Source organism: Lacerta agilis, chromosome 15 (genome assembly GCF_009819535.1).
Source record: "Lacerta agilis isolate rLacAgi1 chromosome 15, rLacAgi1.pri, whole genome shotgun sequence".
NCBI lineage: Eukaryota > Metazoa > Chordata > Lepidosauria > Squamata > Lacertidae > Lacerta > Lacerta agilis.
This window is the reverse complement of record NC_046326.1, coordinates 7,971,618-7,988,135: the sequence shown is the minus strand read 5'-3', so window position 1 is coordinate 7,988,135 and position 16,518 is coordinate 7,971,618. Positions and strand designations below refer to the sequence as shown.

The 16,518-nt window shown below is 45.2% G+C and overlaps 1 protein-coding gene across 1 annotated transcript in view; it reads left to right on the top strand.

Moving 5' to 3' along the window:
- UNC5D (unc-5 netrin receptor D) overlaps nt 1–16,518 on the top strand; it is a 407,047-nt gene that overhangs the window by 377,355 nt on the left and 13,174 nt on the right. Inside the window, 2 exon segments of the mRNA XM_033171586.1 lie at nt 4,246–4,395; nt 14,721–14,885. Of these exon segments, the coding sequence (XP_033027477.1) occupies nt 4,246–4,395; nt 14,721–14,885 (315 nt within the window).

Sequence of the window (16,518 nt, the reverse complement as noted above, 5' to 3'; positions counted from 1 at the left end):
ACCAAACCTTTCCATTCTGAAGGAAGTCAGCCCTGAGTGCTCACTGGAAGGACAGATCCTGAAGCTGAGGCTCCAATACTTTGGCCACCTCATGAGAAGAGAAGACTTCCTGGAAAAGACCTGGATGTTGGGAAAGATGGAGGGCACAAGGAGAAGGGGATGACAGAGGATGAGATGGCTGGAAAGTGTTCTCAAAGCTACCAACTTGAGTTTGACCAAACTGCAGCAGGCAGTGGAAGACAGGAGTGCCTGGCGTGCTCTAGTCCATGGGGTCACGAAGAGTCGGACACGACTAAACAACAACAAAACATGCCTAGGAACACTTTGTAAGCAGTGAATCAGGACATTCTATACTCACCTCTGCTTTGAACCTCTGTATCCACCTCCCCTTCCTTTTCTTTATTTAAATAAACCACCACCAAGGATGTTTTCAGTCTCATCATCCTTGGAATTAATACATGTGCCAGAAGCCCAGTAACTGCTACGTTAGATGTAGCTAATGTAGTGATCTCCAGATGTTGTTGGATTACAATTCCCACCAGCTTCATCCGATCAGGGATGCTGGGAATTGTAGTCCAGCAAGATCTGGAGGGGGCCACCTTGGCTGCACCTGCCTATACTGTTCCTCTCTTTAAGGACTAGTGGCAGGTGGTACAGTTATGTGCATTTCTTCACCAACATGTTTTAACCAAAAAGCAGACATCTTTTCCTGTTATTTTCCTGTCCCAAGTCACCTTCCACAGAACTGCTTTTCGTGAGCCTATCTTGAGCAGAGAAACCACCTGAAGTGAAAAGGTTAAGCATCTTCTGCACACCTGCCAATCTGCTACTCCTGCAGCTGTTTTGTTTTTGAGAGAGAGAGAGAGAAATAAGTGTCTTGACAAAATTGCATCCAACTGCACACTGGCCTTTTTTGCATATCATGCTAAGTCAAACCATGGCTTAGAGCGAGCATGCAGGCTCCTGGAGAGAAGACAGTGATTGCTTAGTTCGTCCCCAGTTATTTTGCTGCTGTGTTGTGCTGAGCAAAGTCTCCTTCAGGCATAGCATGGTGTCCAAACCCAGGCTCATGGTTTAACTCTCTCCAGACTAATCACTAAGCAGAACCCATGGTGAGTTCTATGGTTTGTCTGGGAGAGCTGAACCAAGAGCCCAGATTCAGAAGATGACACAATAAGCTGGGGGCGGGGTGGCATTTCTCTCGGGTAATCTTCTGGGAACCACATGTGATTGGTGGGCAAGGCCAGAGGGAAACCGTGCAGAGCAACAAATGCAAATTTCACCTTTGTACAGAAAACTGGCATCTTCACGCTCAGGGCTCATCCATACGTCTGCTTGCCTAGTGCCTAAAAAGTACAGATTAGAGTCGCTTTGCCTTTGCCCCACTGCATTCTTTGGCATGAAATCAGAGCAAATGTCAATCCAGAGAAAACCCAATTGACATTTGCTCTGATTCAGAGCTAAAGACGGGGTTTTCTCAGGGGAAAGCAGTGGGACAGGCAGATGTGTGGATGACCCTCAGACACCCCTTTCTATCCTCCATCCAAGCAAGAGTCCCAGGACACATTCTAGCAAGGCAGAAACACTCAAGGAAGATGCAAACGGGGCTGGTTAAGGGTATGGCTGGGGGGTGGGGGATGGGAAGTGTCCTGAGGGCCAGATGGAGAGGCTTGGAGGGCCCAAAGTTCCCCACCCCGTGCTAAGCCAAACCATGGGTTCATTCAGTGTGGCATGGCAGCAAAAATACTGGGGAGGAGTAAAGCGGCTGCAATCTTCTCTTACAGACCCCATGCTAAACCACTGTTCGGATTAGAATGATGTGAAAACCATGCTATTATATGTAGTTTGGCCTTGGCTCGGGAATCTGTCCCAGCACCAGATCCCTTTGTTTATCCCCAGGTAGGTAGCGTTCCTAGGGATTGAAAAGCAGATGTAATTCCATCAAAGCAAAAGTGATGCAGTTCAGTGCACAGTTTTGTTTATTTAATTCAGGTGGTTTTCCAGGCTACTGCTTAAGACTCTACTGTATTATATCAGGGATAATGAGTTGTGTGCATTTGGCAAGGCATCTGGTTGGAAAGGCTTGGAACAACCCATGTGCAAAATGAAAGAAACGGCTAAACAAAAGAATTCCCAAGCTTGCGTCAGAAAAGAAAGAAGAAAAGAACCAAGCAAGTGTTTTCCATCCTGGCAAAGCCTGAAAAAAAAAATCCTGAAACAGCTTAAGCCAAGGATCTAAGTGTCTGCTTCCAACAGACCCCTTATGAAAGAGGGGCTTTATGTTAAAGAATATACCATCACAATCTTGTGGGGCTAAGAAGCCATTTTTGTAATTATCCACAGCCTCCGTTAGCAATGAGCCCACTAAATACTGAGACTGTATCACAGACGAGAAATAACATGCCTGAAGTTTCATTAGCACAGTAAACTGGTGTTGCCACCTCAGGTGTTTAGCAGTAAAGGCTCAGCTGGAGTCCAAAGAGAAGGTGCAGAATGTCTCAGTATATGTGGGGGGGTTTTAAGCATATGCTAGAAGGCTGAACTTTTGATCTTCATGACTTTTTCCATCCAAGGCAGCCATCTAAAGATGGCTACAGAATATAAAATGCAGATCAAGTTTACGATCCACATTTTTCACTATCCTTTAGGGTTCTGGAAGAGTTGTAGAAATCTGAACCAGCTCATTTGAACCTTATGGGTTTGCATCCAACATTAGACTTTCTCAGAGTAAACCCACTGAAATTAATGGGCATGACTAACTAAATTTGACTAATTTTAAAATTGGATCTGCTCTGAGAAGAAGCTAGTCTGGAGTGTGTGTGTGTGGCACATACCCAATGCAAACTTGGAATCGTCTTCACAGAAGCAAACAACTTGTAGTTTATAGAAGCTATGCAGTACATTCCATCCTGAATGATTAATCTTGTTGCAGTTTATACTCAATGTAGCTTAAATCAAGCTGTTTTGTTTGCCTCTCTTTTTTTTCTTCCTAAGCATGCCATTACTGCTCCAGAATTGCTGTTACATTCAGGAAAATTATGTAGACATGGAGCCATATTTTATTTTAATGAACCTGAACAAGGTATTTTTTATAATTTAGATTTTGTTGCAAAGATCGAATAATATTTACCAAAGTCTCCACTTAACAGTGGGGGTTTTCTGTACACAACAGGCTATTGGGTATTTTATGAAGTGCTGTTATTTTTATTAATCCACAGTGACTGGCTGGTACCTCCATGTAAACATAGACTCTCAATGCTTATCGCTGAAAATACTAAAACTAAAAATCCCATAATATGATACAGACTGAGTCAAAGGGGCATGAATATGGCCATTTTGAAACCACCTTCACTGGCAAGTTACCTCTTGTGTTCCGTCTCACTGCATGGCTTATCACCTTCCATGCTTGGGTTCATAGCTAAGAACAAAAGAAAAGCCATGCTGGGTTTGACCATAGCTCCAGCCATAGCTCATTAGTGGAGAATCTTGCATCCAGAAAGTCTCAGGTCTCATCACCAGGCAGGGCTGGGATGTCCCAGTCTTAAACCCTGGAGATCCACTGTCAGTCAGTGTAAACAGTACTGAACTAGATGGTCTGTCTGGGGGTGGATCTACACACAGGAAAGAAACCACTATAAATAAGTCAGAAATGAAATCGTTATAACAAAAGAAAAAAAGAAACAGTATGGAAAAGCACGAAGAATTTTGTTTGCTCTCTAGCGCCGTCTGGTGTTGCATGTTTATAACACATTCAAAATACAGGGTTGTTGTTGTTTTTTACTAATGTAGCTGAGTCTTTTGTATAAGGCAGCTTCCTATGTTCCTACAACCACCCCATACATAAAAACCATGTGGCTAAATAGTTATACCTCTCACTAACAAAATATGATATCCACAGCAAGAAAAACTGTCTCCCCCCCCCCCCCCCGGTTGCAGATTAGTCTCCCCAGAGAAATCAAACCAAATCAAATCTGGAAAAGGAATTGTTAAAACACAGTTAAGCCGCCACACAGCGGGTCTCAGAACAGCGCTCAGCGCCCTTGACAAACTGCAGCACCCAGGATTCCTTGCAGGAAGCCATGACTGTTTAAAGTGGTATGATACTGCTTTAAATATATAATGCAGATGAGGCGCTCCTTCCCCAACTCCCATAAATCAGCAGCCACAGTTTTCTGAAGAAGTAAGAGTTCTGAAATTGCAGGTGGCTCACTGTTTGTTTCTTTGTTTTCCCTTTCTCTGCTACAGGAAGTGATTTCAGATGAAAGGCACCAAGGGGGGCAGTTGCTGGAAGAACCAAAGCTGTTGCATTTCAAAGGGAATACTTTCAGTCTTCAGATCTCTGTCCTTGATATCCCTCCTTTTCTCTGGAGAATCAAACCATTCACAGCATGTCAGGTATTTGTGTATCAAGGCTAGCGTTTGCCAACGCTTTTATTTTTTTAATTCCCAGGCATATCCGAAGCCCCAAGACATTTCTTTGCAAGGTTAGGCACTTTTTCTAATACCGGGGATTTTATGAATAAATATATCTCTTTATGATTGGCGTTTTAGCTTTCGGTTGGCAAGCCATATTCCTACAGCTGAGTCCAATGCAATCCAAGTTATGAATAGCCAAATGCATTATTTCCCTTTCATCTGTTTGCTCCTGAAGCAAAAGCTTCTCTTTGAGATTCCTGCATTGCAAGGGGTTGGACTAGTTGACCCCTGAGTTCCCCTTCCAGCTCTCCAATTTTATGACTCTATGATGCTGGATTTTCCAATTTAATAGATATTCATTAAATATTTGGACCTGGGTAGCGATGCTGGTGTCCTTCAGATGTTTGTAAGGCTACAACTCCCATCATGCCTATCTATTAGCTGTGCTGGCTGGGGCTGATGGGAGTTGGGGTTCAGTTGCATCTAGAAAGCTAACCTTACTCTGGACTATAAATTTCAGCTCTTCTCTTTTGCGTTTATCTATGAGCAGTAAAGTCAGGCTACAGTTTGTTGACCTATTTTTTTATAACAAGTTGCAAAACTCTCTCTCTCTCTCTCTCTCTCTCACACACACACACACACACACAGAGAAATTAAAATGGAAATAAAGCAAAGTATCAGCAAGTATTTAAAATTTAAATATATGCAGTATGCCAAGTATTGAAACAATTTTTTAGAGTCACACGGGTGGCACTGTGGTCTAAACCACTGAGCCTGCTGATCAGAAGGTTGGCAGTTCGAATCCTCATGATGGGGCGAGCTCCCGTTGCTCTGTCCCAGCTCCTGCCAACCTAGCAGTTTGAAAGCATGCCAGTGCAAGTAGATAAATAGGTACCACTGCAGCGGAAAGGTAAACAGTGTTTCCGTGCGCTCTGGTTTCCGTCACTGTGTTCCATTGCGCCAGAAGCAGTTTAGTCCTGCTGGCCACATGACCCGGAAAAGCTGTCTGTGGACAAATGCTGGTTCCCTCAGCCTGAAAGCGAGATGAACACCGCAACCCCATAGTTGCCTTTGGCTGGACTTAACTGCCTGGGGTCCTTTACCTTTTGCCTTATTAGCCAATTCAAGCACAATTGAAATAACTTCCCCTCTCTTGCAGCAGCCAAGATAGTTCTGGACAGCAGCCTTTATCCCTGATTTCTGCTTGCATTCATTTTCCGGTTCCTGTCTGGTGATCCCTGCAGATATAGCAGGTGACCAGTAGGTGGACTTTTGTTATGCTTCTAGGTTGTCTCTGACTGTTGCATGCAATAACTCCAATTAACAAACACCACTATTGTGAAACAACAACAATAATATATTTCTACCCCGCCCATCTGGCTGGGTTTCCCCAGCCACTCTGGGTGGCTTTCAACAGAACATTAAAAACAGAATAAAACTTCAAACATTAAAGACTTCCCTAAACAGGGCTGCCTTCAGATGTCTTCTAAAAGTCGCATAGTTGTTTATTTCCTTGACATCCGATGGGAGGGCATTCCACAGAAAAGGCCTTATGCCTGGTTCCCTGTAACCTCACTTCTTGCAGTGAGGGAACCACCAGAAGCTATACCTCGGAGCTGGACCTCAGTGTCCAGGTAGAACGATGGGGGTGGAGACACTCTTTCAGGCATACTGAGCCGAGGCCGTTTAGGGCTTTAAAGGTCAGCACCAACACTTTGAATTGTGCTCAGAAACGTACTGGGAGCCAATGTAGGTCTTTCAGGACCGGTGTTATGTGGTCTTGGCAGCCACTCCCAGTCACCACTCTTAGCTGCCACATTCTGGATTAGTTTCCGTTTCCGGGTCACCTTCAAGGTAGCTCCACGTAGAGCGCATTGCAGTAGTCCAAGTGTGAGATAACCAAAGCATGCACCACTCTGGCGAGACAGTCTGCAGGTAGGTAGGATCTCAGCCTGCGTACCAGATAGAGCTTGTAGACATCTGCTCTGGACACAACTGACTTGTTTCTCCATGGACAGCTGTGAGTCCAAAATGACTGTCAGGTTGCGCACCTGGTCCTTCAGGGGCACAGTTACCCCATTCAGGACCAGGGAGTCCTCCACCCCTGCCCACCCCCTGTCCCCCCAAAACAGTACTTCTGTTTTGTCAGGATTCAACCTCAATCTGTTAGATGCCATCCATCCTCCAACCACCTCCAGACACAGGACCTTCACCACCTTCACTGGTTCTGATTTGAAATAGAGGTAGAGTGCAACCTGTCTCTCTGTGGTCACATAAATTGCTGTCCAGTTGTCAATATTTGGCTAGTAACTAACTGACTTGCCACTCTTGCAACCGATGGAGGCCCAAACTGAATGTTTTGCACATGGCTTAGGGATAAGTAAAAATGTCTTTCTGACATTATATGTTCTATTGTGGGTGTTAACATTTGGAGGGGCCATTTCTCAGAATGTTCTTGGAGGGAAGATGACATACTCCCAACGGTTTTTTTGGAGACTTGTTCATTCTGGTAGATGAAGGAAGCGATGGGCTAAGAGAGAAGGGCTGGAAGCAGAAGGTGCCAAGCCCATTGCTTCCTTCAACAATTAAAAGAATAATAATAAAATTAAAATTGGATCCACGGTTTCATCCAAAATTCACAGATGGTGACACTGGTGAGGCTATTTTGCAGAATAATCTCCACAGGAGGACTGACATTTTCTGCCGGTTTGCAAGAAACTTGAAAAAGAATACTTTTCCATAAAGAAAAAAGTAGCCAGGCAATTCATTCCTAAGAAATTTTGGCTCAGCCCTAGATAATCTTAAGTAGCACGGTACCAAAAAAAAAAGGGAAGGGAAGACAAAAATAAGTAAATTAAGGTACCACCTAGTGATATTCTTCCCCAAACTGTTGCTCTCCAGATTTTGCTCCATTATATCTCCCATTATTCCTTGCCAGTTGGCTGGGATTGGGGAAGGCTGGCATAATGAAATTGCACAGGACTGTATCTACACAACGAGTAGACCCGTTGAAATTAATGAACCTAAGTTAGCCATCTCCATTAACTTCAAGCGGTCTGCTCTCGATACAGCCATAATGACATTCCCTCCAACCTTCCACCAATTAAAATCAGGATGTGCTCCCTTGCAAGACCACTGAGGCTTCCCTGCCCCAGCCCCTTTGTCTCCTGTACTGGCTGCAGTTCCCTCCGCAAGGACTGGCATCTCCTGCTCCTCTTCATGTTTCCCATTGTCGACCTCCTCCTCTTCTCCTCCTCTCCCAGTGGAGGGGGGCATGTCAGGTGGAGGAATGTGGCATCTGAGCCCAGTCAGGGTGGCCTGGCCTGCACCAGCAGCAGTTCCCCCTTCTCCATCTCTAGGGGCTCTGGCTTCACCTCCTTCTTTGGGTGCTGAGCTCTTGTGAAATCCCAAAAATGTACTCCCCCAAAAGGGATCTTAAGCTGGAATCAAATAGAGCACTAAGCCTGTGTATGAGAGCAACCCCCCGCCCCGCCCCCCCCCAAAAAATACAATGCTGTGCCTGCATGGAGACTATAGAAAAACAAAGAATTGATTATGAAGAATAAAGGTAATTTTAGCAATAAAACACAGCAGCATACCTTTACCATACTGGGCACACAAAGCAATATTTTATCACAAGCAAACTTCTAACTTAGAGAAATAAGAGTTCTATATTAAAGAGGGGGTGTTTCAGCCAGAGAAGATAATTTTAAATTACCTCTCTTGGTGGGTGGGTGTGTTTGTGTGTGATGGAAGAGCTGGGACACAGGCAATGAGCTCAGGAATCTATGCCCAAAGTGATTCCAGAACTTTATTAAAGCACAGTCACAGAAATACCAAGCCTTAGGTTTGAAATTCCTGGAGTGTGTAGAATGGTTGCTCAGAGGTGGCAACATAAGGAGGATCCTCAGAGAGTCTTGCAAGAAGCCCAGAACGATGCTAAAACCTGGTCGTAAGTGGACTTGTAGGGAACCCAAAAGTATGTCCAGGGAAATTGAAAAATGGCCGATGAGAAGGGATCACATGAAGAGAACAGGGGATTGGGTAAAAAAAAAAAATGGGGGGTGAGTGTGTGAAAAAGGATTTGCTGTGGTCTAAACCACTGAGCCTACGGCTTGCTGATCAGAAGGTCGGCGGTTCGAATCCCTGTGACAGGGTGAGCTCCCGTTGTTCGGTCCCAGCTCCTGCCCACCTAGCAGTTCAAAAGCGTGTCAAAGTGCAAGTAGATAAATAGGTACCACTCTGGCGGGAAGGTAAATGGTGTTTCTGTGTGCTGCTCTGGTTTCTCCACATGCTGGCCACATGACCCGGAAAAACTGTCGGTGGACAAACGCCACCTCCCTCGCCCTGTAATATGAGATGAGTGGCACAACCCCAGAGTCGTCTGTGACTGGACTTAACTGTCAGGGATCCTTTACCTTTTTTAAGGAAGTTCTAGGGAGCAGTAGATTGGACAGGTAGTCAGTGAAGGATGAGTCATCTGGAAGATTACTACTTGAGAACAATGAGTATAGCTTGAGGTTGTCTGACTCATCCTGACACGAAAGCTCATACCAAGAACAAACTTAGTTGGTCTCTAAGGTGCTACTGGAAGAATTTTTTTTTTTGTTTCATCCTGCAAGTGCCATTGTTCTGTCTATTTTCATTTGCAATTCTGTGGGATAACCAGCTGGCTGAAAGAAAGAAAGAAAGAAAATCAGAATCTGGTGGGCTCTGTTTTGTTTACTAATCAATTATCTCATTACCATTATTGCATCCTGGCTTCCTGAGGAGGAATGAGCTTTTTGGATCCCCGTGACATCACTAGCATAGGGAAATCCATTACAAGAATGTGCACAAGGTCAAAGCAGGGTGTTCTCGCCATTTCCTTTGGTCATCCCTCTTAAGCCAAACTAAACTTTGGTTCACAAAAGAGAAACCACCAGCAAAAACCACATCCCAGTGACCAGATTTCAATCTGGATATTGAAAATTAATAATACTGCAGACTAAAAATGAAACTAATATCTCTAAGCTTACCAGGGAGCGGTGAAGGGAGAGCAGATTCCCAGGTAGGGATAGCTTTGTTGTGACTGGCAAGTCGCACTTGTAATAAGAGGGAATGATTCTGCCAAGATGCTCCAGTCTCAGTGCTTTGGGAGAGGAACGCTGAAGTAAATAAATAGCCTTGGTCTCACCTGCTTCTTGCTGTTTGGCAAGTTCTGTCTCTGAAGAGCAGGAACATTATTATAAGAGTTCAGGCGGAAAGGTTTTGCTTGCTTGTTTTGCTTACCTTCCAAGTCCAGCCCAGTTCCCACTCACTCCTTCCTTCCTGTTCCTTTTTTTCATTTATTCCTTTTGATTTAATCTTGGTGCTGTTTGCGTTTTAGGGTCAGCGGTTCCTCCCCCTCCCCACTTCTGCTTAGAATACTTCTGGTTTGTGTGCTGAAGTTCTTTTGATTGTCCATCCTGAACAGCTTCACTGCAGAGCCCCCAGGTTGGAGTATTTGAGTATTCACTATCTACAAGCCACGCATCATAGAATCATAGAATTGTAGAGTTGGAAGGGACCACGAGGGTCATCTAGTCCAACTCCCTGCAGTGCAGGAATCTTTTGCCCAACATGGGGCTTCAACCCACAACCCTGAGATTAACAGTCTTGTTTCAGGCCACATTCACACCATAGATTTAAAACATTGTGATACCACTTTAAACAGCCATGGCATACCCCAAAAAATTCTGGGAATTCTGTAGTTTGTTAAGGATTCTGAGAGTGGTTAGGAAGCCCTTATTCCCTTCATAGAACTACAATTCCCAGAGTTCCCTGGGAACTGTAGCACTGGTAGCATAATGCTTTAAATGTATGGTGTGAATGTGACCTTATCTTATCCCGCCTTATCATGTTTTGTTTTGTTTTAAAAAGAAGAAGATATGCAACGTAGTTAATACAAGTTTCAGACCTCCTTGTTGATGAGGAGCACACTTTGCTGAATCTCCAATGCGCTTTGTGTAAAACAAAAATAAAAACACAGCTCACATTGAACCTCATAACCCCAAATCTTCTTGCTACAGAGGTTTATGAAAACTCTCTGTAGTCAGATGTCCGTTGCTATGCTGGATGGCTGCTGGTATTTCCGCTCTTGTTGTTACAACTGTTGCGCTGATGATGATAATAGACCTCTATGTCCTTGTTTCCTGTTTGCAAGCATTTGGCTGTGAAGTTGCAATTTGTTCTGTATTATTAGCTGCTGTGAAGCAAACAGTCTGATAAAGCATGAAGACCGAAAGGAGCAGAGGGGAGCGGGGAAAGAGAAGCATCTTTTGGTGCTTTAGACTCTGAAGTGTCACAACACTGAGCTGGTGGGGGCAATGGTCTTGCAATATTCCATTTAATGGCACCCCAAATAAGCTGCCTGAGGTGGCTGCCACAGTCTCACAAACAGTAGGGCTGGCCCTGCATAGAAGGTTCTACTAGAACAGGGCAGTCCAACACAAGGACCACAAGTGGCCCTTGATGCCTTTTTGGGCGGCCCTCAGCACCTTTGCCTTCGCAATGTGAGGCGCTGGGCTTTGGAAAGGAGGCGTGAGGGCTTTGGCGGGATCCTAGAGTCCTCCTTTGCAAAGCCTCATTTCCAACTTTGGGAATAAGACGGGAGGGCCCTAGGACCCTGCCAGAGTCGAGCACCTCCTTCCCAAAGCCCAGCGCCTCGCTTATCCAGCTTTGGGAAGGCAGTGTGAGGGCTGAGGGGCATCAAAGCTTGGCCTTGTCCCATACAAGGCAGTGTGCGGTCCGCAGGTTCTGTGCTGAGCTACTTTTGCTAACCCACTTGGTATGAAAAGTTGGACTGGCAACAACATGCTCCCCGTGAACATACTATTCACACAAAAACACAAAAGAACAAGCCAGGCACAGACAGTTTTGGAGATTGATAAGTCAATCCAAAATCAGCCGGTGTGTGTGTCTATGTGGCAGATAAGGCATGGTTTAGGGAAAACATCCTTATGTGCCCAAATGCAGGGCAAGATTTAGCTCATGGGCCAAAGGTTCCTCACCCATGCTCTAACCGGACCTCCAATATGGTACACAAAAGCACCCCCAGCAGAATCTTTGCCCAAGAAAGAATTGTGGAGGGGGCTGGGAGTAGCCCCACCAGACCCAGGCCACAGAGCACTGGAGCAAAGATTCAGGCTAGGGGAAGAAGAGGAAGGAGGTGGGAGATGAACAGGTTTCAGGAATACGGCATCCCAGCTGGTGAGGTAGCAACAGTAAGGTCAACAACACACATTTTTAACAACAAAAATCAATATAAACTTATAGAAAGTGATTAGGATCCTTCCCACAAGGTCGGAACAGAAGCAAGCTTCAGATGTTTTCCTTTTAGCCTGCCTCCCTCCTTTTCCTGAGATCCCTCCCAAGGGTGGCTGGTGGCCGTTGTCTCTGCAGGGGGAAAGACAATCAAGCTAGATCAGACTTCTTCATCTGTCTTCTTCTCTTCTTCCATTTCTGCAGATGGGCTTATTCATAGGAGTAGAGACTTAGCCTTAGACAAAGTCAGATCACTGGCTCTTCTAGCTCAGTACTGCCTACTGATTGACAGTGGACATTGAGCGTTCCAGAAAGAAATCTTTCCCAAACCTATCCTGGAAATGTCAGAGATTGAACCTGGGACCTTCTGCATGCAAAACTGCATGCTCTGTGGTCTTTTGCTCAGGAGGGGAGGGTCACTGGCTCGGGGCAATGACTGAAGCACACACACACACACACACACACACACACACACCTGGTTTGCAACAAAGCAGCATGGCCATACTTGTGATGGAGACAGGGAATTGATTGGGGGAAAGAGCAAGCATATAAAAATTATGCAGTCGCTTTACAAATGCAATGGGGATCTGCTTGTTCAACCATGGCTTGCATCTTGGCAGATTAAGGATCTGGCTTCAGCTAGAGGATGGTTGACAGCAACTGGTGTGAGCCTCAGTATAGTGGGGGATCAAACCTAAAGTTTCCCCAGCATCCTTTTCACACTCATCACTGTTGTTGTGCTTTGTCCTAGCCTGTTCATTTTCTTCAAAATTATTTGCAGCACAGTGAAAGTCTCTTTCTCGTACCCACCCACTCTCTTCCCCTACTCCCCTATGAAAGGGGAAGATAATTTCTCTGGAATAAAGAAAAAAATCTAATTACAGTTGCTGTGCCTGTGTGTGCCTGTGTGTGTGTGTGTGTGTGTGTGTGTGTGTGTGTGTGCAGATATATAGATATAGTTTCTACTGTTTATTACCATAGGTATCTCTCTGCCACTCACTGAGTCTGGTTCTAAATATAGTGCTTTATTTTATCACTTTGTATAACCCCTAGCAAACTAGAAGGAATCTGAGACAGAGTAGCAGTTGTTGTTCTCAATCTATCTCTCAGTGTGTTCTCTGTCTTTCCCTCCCTCCCTCCCTTTACTGCTTTCCATCTATCGATCGACTATCTCATACTCCTCAACTGTCTCAATTTAATTGGGACATCCCATTTTGGGGAGCCAAGCTCTCATGCGAGATTGCTGGCCCGAAAGACGTGTTTCCCTGTTTTCCTCTCGGATTTGTTGGAGGCAATCTTAGAAATCAAAAAATATATTATAGGGGGGCATGCATGAATTGAGGCCAAGCTGGATGTGAGCTGCACAGCCTAAGGGTGGGGGAGAAATCCCACTTGGGTCACATGTTAATGCAAACCTACAGAGTTCACACACCCAGAGATGATATACAAAGCAAAATATAATAATCCCTTTGCATTCTCACTTCTCCAATTTTTTGCGAAGGTAGTTCTCCGGCCAAATATTGTGTCCAAAAATGTTAGCATTATGGGAAAGTGTGGATGAAAATGCCTGCATTAGTGAAATAACATGCAAGAATATTAGGAGAAATTGTTTGCAAAAAATACACATGTTCGGAAGGATGTACATTTAAAGGCTGATGCCTTTTCATCGGAGTGTCTTGTTTATGCAAACTGATACAGAAATGTGCAGAACTGAAGATCTGAAAAAAAGAGAAACAGAAAAACTGAAATTGGCCATCCCAAGCAATGCTTAATAAATAAATAAATCATGTAGTCACCTAGTTGGTTTATAAAACAGTGCAGAGTTCTGATCTGCTATGGCTAAAGTTGAACCAGATTTGCTCTAGACACCTTATACAATCCCTTTAAACCAAAACTCACTTATCCAACACAGTTTTCAGGAGGGCGTGCAGGACTGGGTCCTTCTAAGTTTGTTCTGGAGAGGCAAGGCGCAGCCACACAGGTGAGGCTGCTTGGTAACTCACTGCACCTGGTGGCAAGAGCCGGGAAGGGATATAAGGTCAACATTTCCCTTCAGCTCTTTGCCACAGCAACACGCTTCCTGCCTTGCTGCATTTAGCTTCCTGATTCTCAGACCCTTGGCTCCTTAACTCCTGGTTCCTGACCCTTGGACCCTTGGCTCCTTGACTCCTGGCTTCTGGACTCCCGTTCCTGCTCCCACCTCACCATCTTGTCCCTGGTCCTGACGTCCTCTGCTGGGACTTCGTTCACCAGTAGACCAGACCGTGACAAAAGTTCTGTTGATGCTGTTCTGCTGCTGTGGGGCTGCTTTAAAAGCCGTTATAATAATCTGCTAGTTCAGCAGCCACTATAAATTGTCACAGCCTGTTCCTGAAGTTTGCTGTTAATTACATCAATATTAAGATGGTTCCAGCTTATGGCTAAACTTAGCCTTGGTCAGCACTAGATTTTAAGACTGGAAAGTTGGAAATACGGTCATTTGGAAGTGTCTCCACCAGAGCAAGAGGAACAGGAGCAGCTAAAGGATGGAGAGCTGGGTTCAAATCTCCACTCATCACATGGGTGATCTAGGGCCAATTTGCCGTCTCTCCAACTAAGCTGCCCCATAGGTACAATTCTCAGACTCCAGTCAGCTGCTGTTTAGGCTCAGAAAGCTCAGATCGGAGAATCTTGTAGCACCTAAAAGCTTATGGTGGTGTGAGCTTTTGGGGCTTGGAGCCCCACTTACAAGATCAGGTGCATGGCCCTTCAACTGGTATGTGTACAGTCCTTGCGGAAGGAATATAGTTTGGTGGTAGAGCTTTGTCCCTCGCATACAGGAGGTCTCAGGTTCAATTCTCGGTGTCCCCTGGGAAAAGCTCCTGCCTGAAACCCAGGAGACATGCTGCCAGCCAGTGTAGACAACACTGAACTAGGTGGACCAATGGCACTTCCTATGTTCCTATGGCTTTTGTTGTTGTGTGCTTTGGTTTCTTACCTTGTCAACTGGTGAACTTTCTCCTTTTTCTTTTTCTCCCTAGGAAGTTCCTTTCTCTCGCGTGTGGCGCAGTAACCAGCAGCCACTCCACTGTGCCTTTTCACTGGAGCGCTACACTCCTGCCACCACTCAGCTCTCGTGCAAAATCTGTGTCAGACAAGTCAAGGGCCATGAACAAATCCTGCAGATCCAGACATCAATTCTCGAGGCGAGTTCCCATCATTCATTCTCTACTTGGGCACATTATATTTTCTCCGTGTGTAGAAACAGCAGAAATGATGCTTGTAAAGGGAAGTTGAGCATTCATTCTTAATGCTGATTAAAAGTGGTCCGAACTGAACTAAGGAAATTCACCAGAATGAATAAGGATGCTTGAGGAAACTTGTTGATCTTTGCTGAGGGTGATATTTATCCCTCCAGCAATTAAATTTGCATCTCTTCTTCTCAAAGGAGCTCAGGGTGGCAGACAACAAGGCAATAAGTAAAAGTAAAGGGACCCCTGACCATTAGGTCCAGTCGTGTGCAACTTTGAGGTTGCGGCGCTCATCTCGCATTAATGGCCGAGGGAGCCGGCATACAGCTTCCGGGTCATGTGGCCAGCATGACTAAGCCACTTCTGTCGAACCAGAGCAGCGCACAGAAACGCCATTTACCTTCCTGCCAGAGTGGTACCTATTTATCTACATGCACTTTTGACGTGCTTTCGAACTGCTAGGGGGGCAGGAGCTGGGACCAAGCAACGGGAGCTCACCCCGTCGCGGGGATTTGAACCACCGACCTTCTGATCAGCAAGCTTCTGATTGGCAATAAAGCAACACAATTAGAAATGAAACAAACAAAAAATACTTCGAAAAATTTATAACATCTAAAAACAGCCGTATATCCTCACATCTAATAATGTGAAGGTTGCTGGGAGCAGTATCCTTCAGCCATCAAATGCCTGGGTGAAGGGGAATGGTCCCCCCTCCAATTGTTTCTGAATGTTATTAATAAGGGAGGCTGCTGCACCTCATCACCAGGGCGGGGAGTCCACAAACAAGAAGCAGTCACCAAAAAGGTCCTGTGACAGGTCAGCACTAACAGATCCTCCCACTGCTGATATGAACTGACCTGGCCCTCACTTCCAGGACTAATGTGTAGGTCATGGTATAGGTCATCATTATAATTACAGTGGTACCTTGGTTCTCAAACTTAATCCGTTCCGAAAGTCTGTTCCAAAACCAAAGCGTTCCAAAACCAAGGCACACTTTCCCATAGAAAGTAATGCAAAACGGAATAATCCACTCCAGACTTTTAAAAACAACCCCTAAATGAGCAATTTAACATGAATTTTACTATCTTACTCTCTTACGCCAAAAATGACGCCGCAACCATCTGCCGCTGGGTCCCAATGCTGGGACGGGTGACAATGCTTGCACTTTCCGGCTGCTGCAGCAGTGCAGGAGAGAACAACCAAGATTGACCCACTATAGATCCCACAATCAACCAGGAACACCCTGGGGTAGATCGTGGTTGGCCGGTCGACTTTGGCAGCAGCTCTCCAGAGTTTCTGGAAGGGACATTTCCCAGCCATATCTGGGACATGCCGAGGACTGAACCCGAGAGCTTCTGCATGCTTTACCGTTGAGCTATGTCAATCCCCTGTAGGGTTCCCACATTTTTTGTTTATTTATTTACTATTTCCACATGCACACTGCTTTTCCACATAAGTGGGTTCAAAGCGACTCACAACGCAGCAGCGAGAGAACCAAGCCTGTACATCATTGGAATAACAGGGTGGTTTCCAACTAAGTTTTACTCAAAGTAGACCCATTACAATTCATAACCCTAAGTTATTCCCA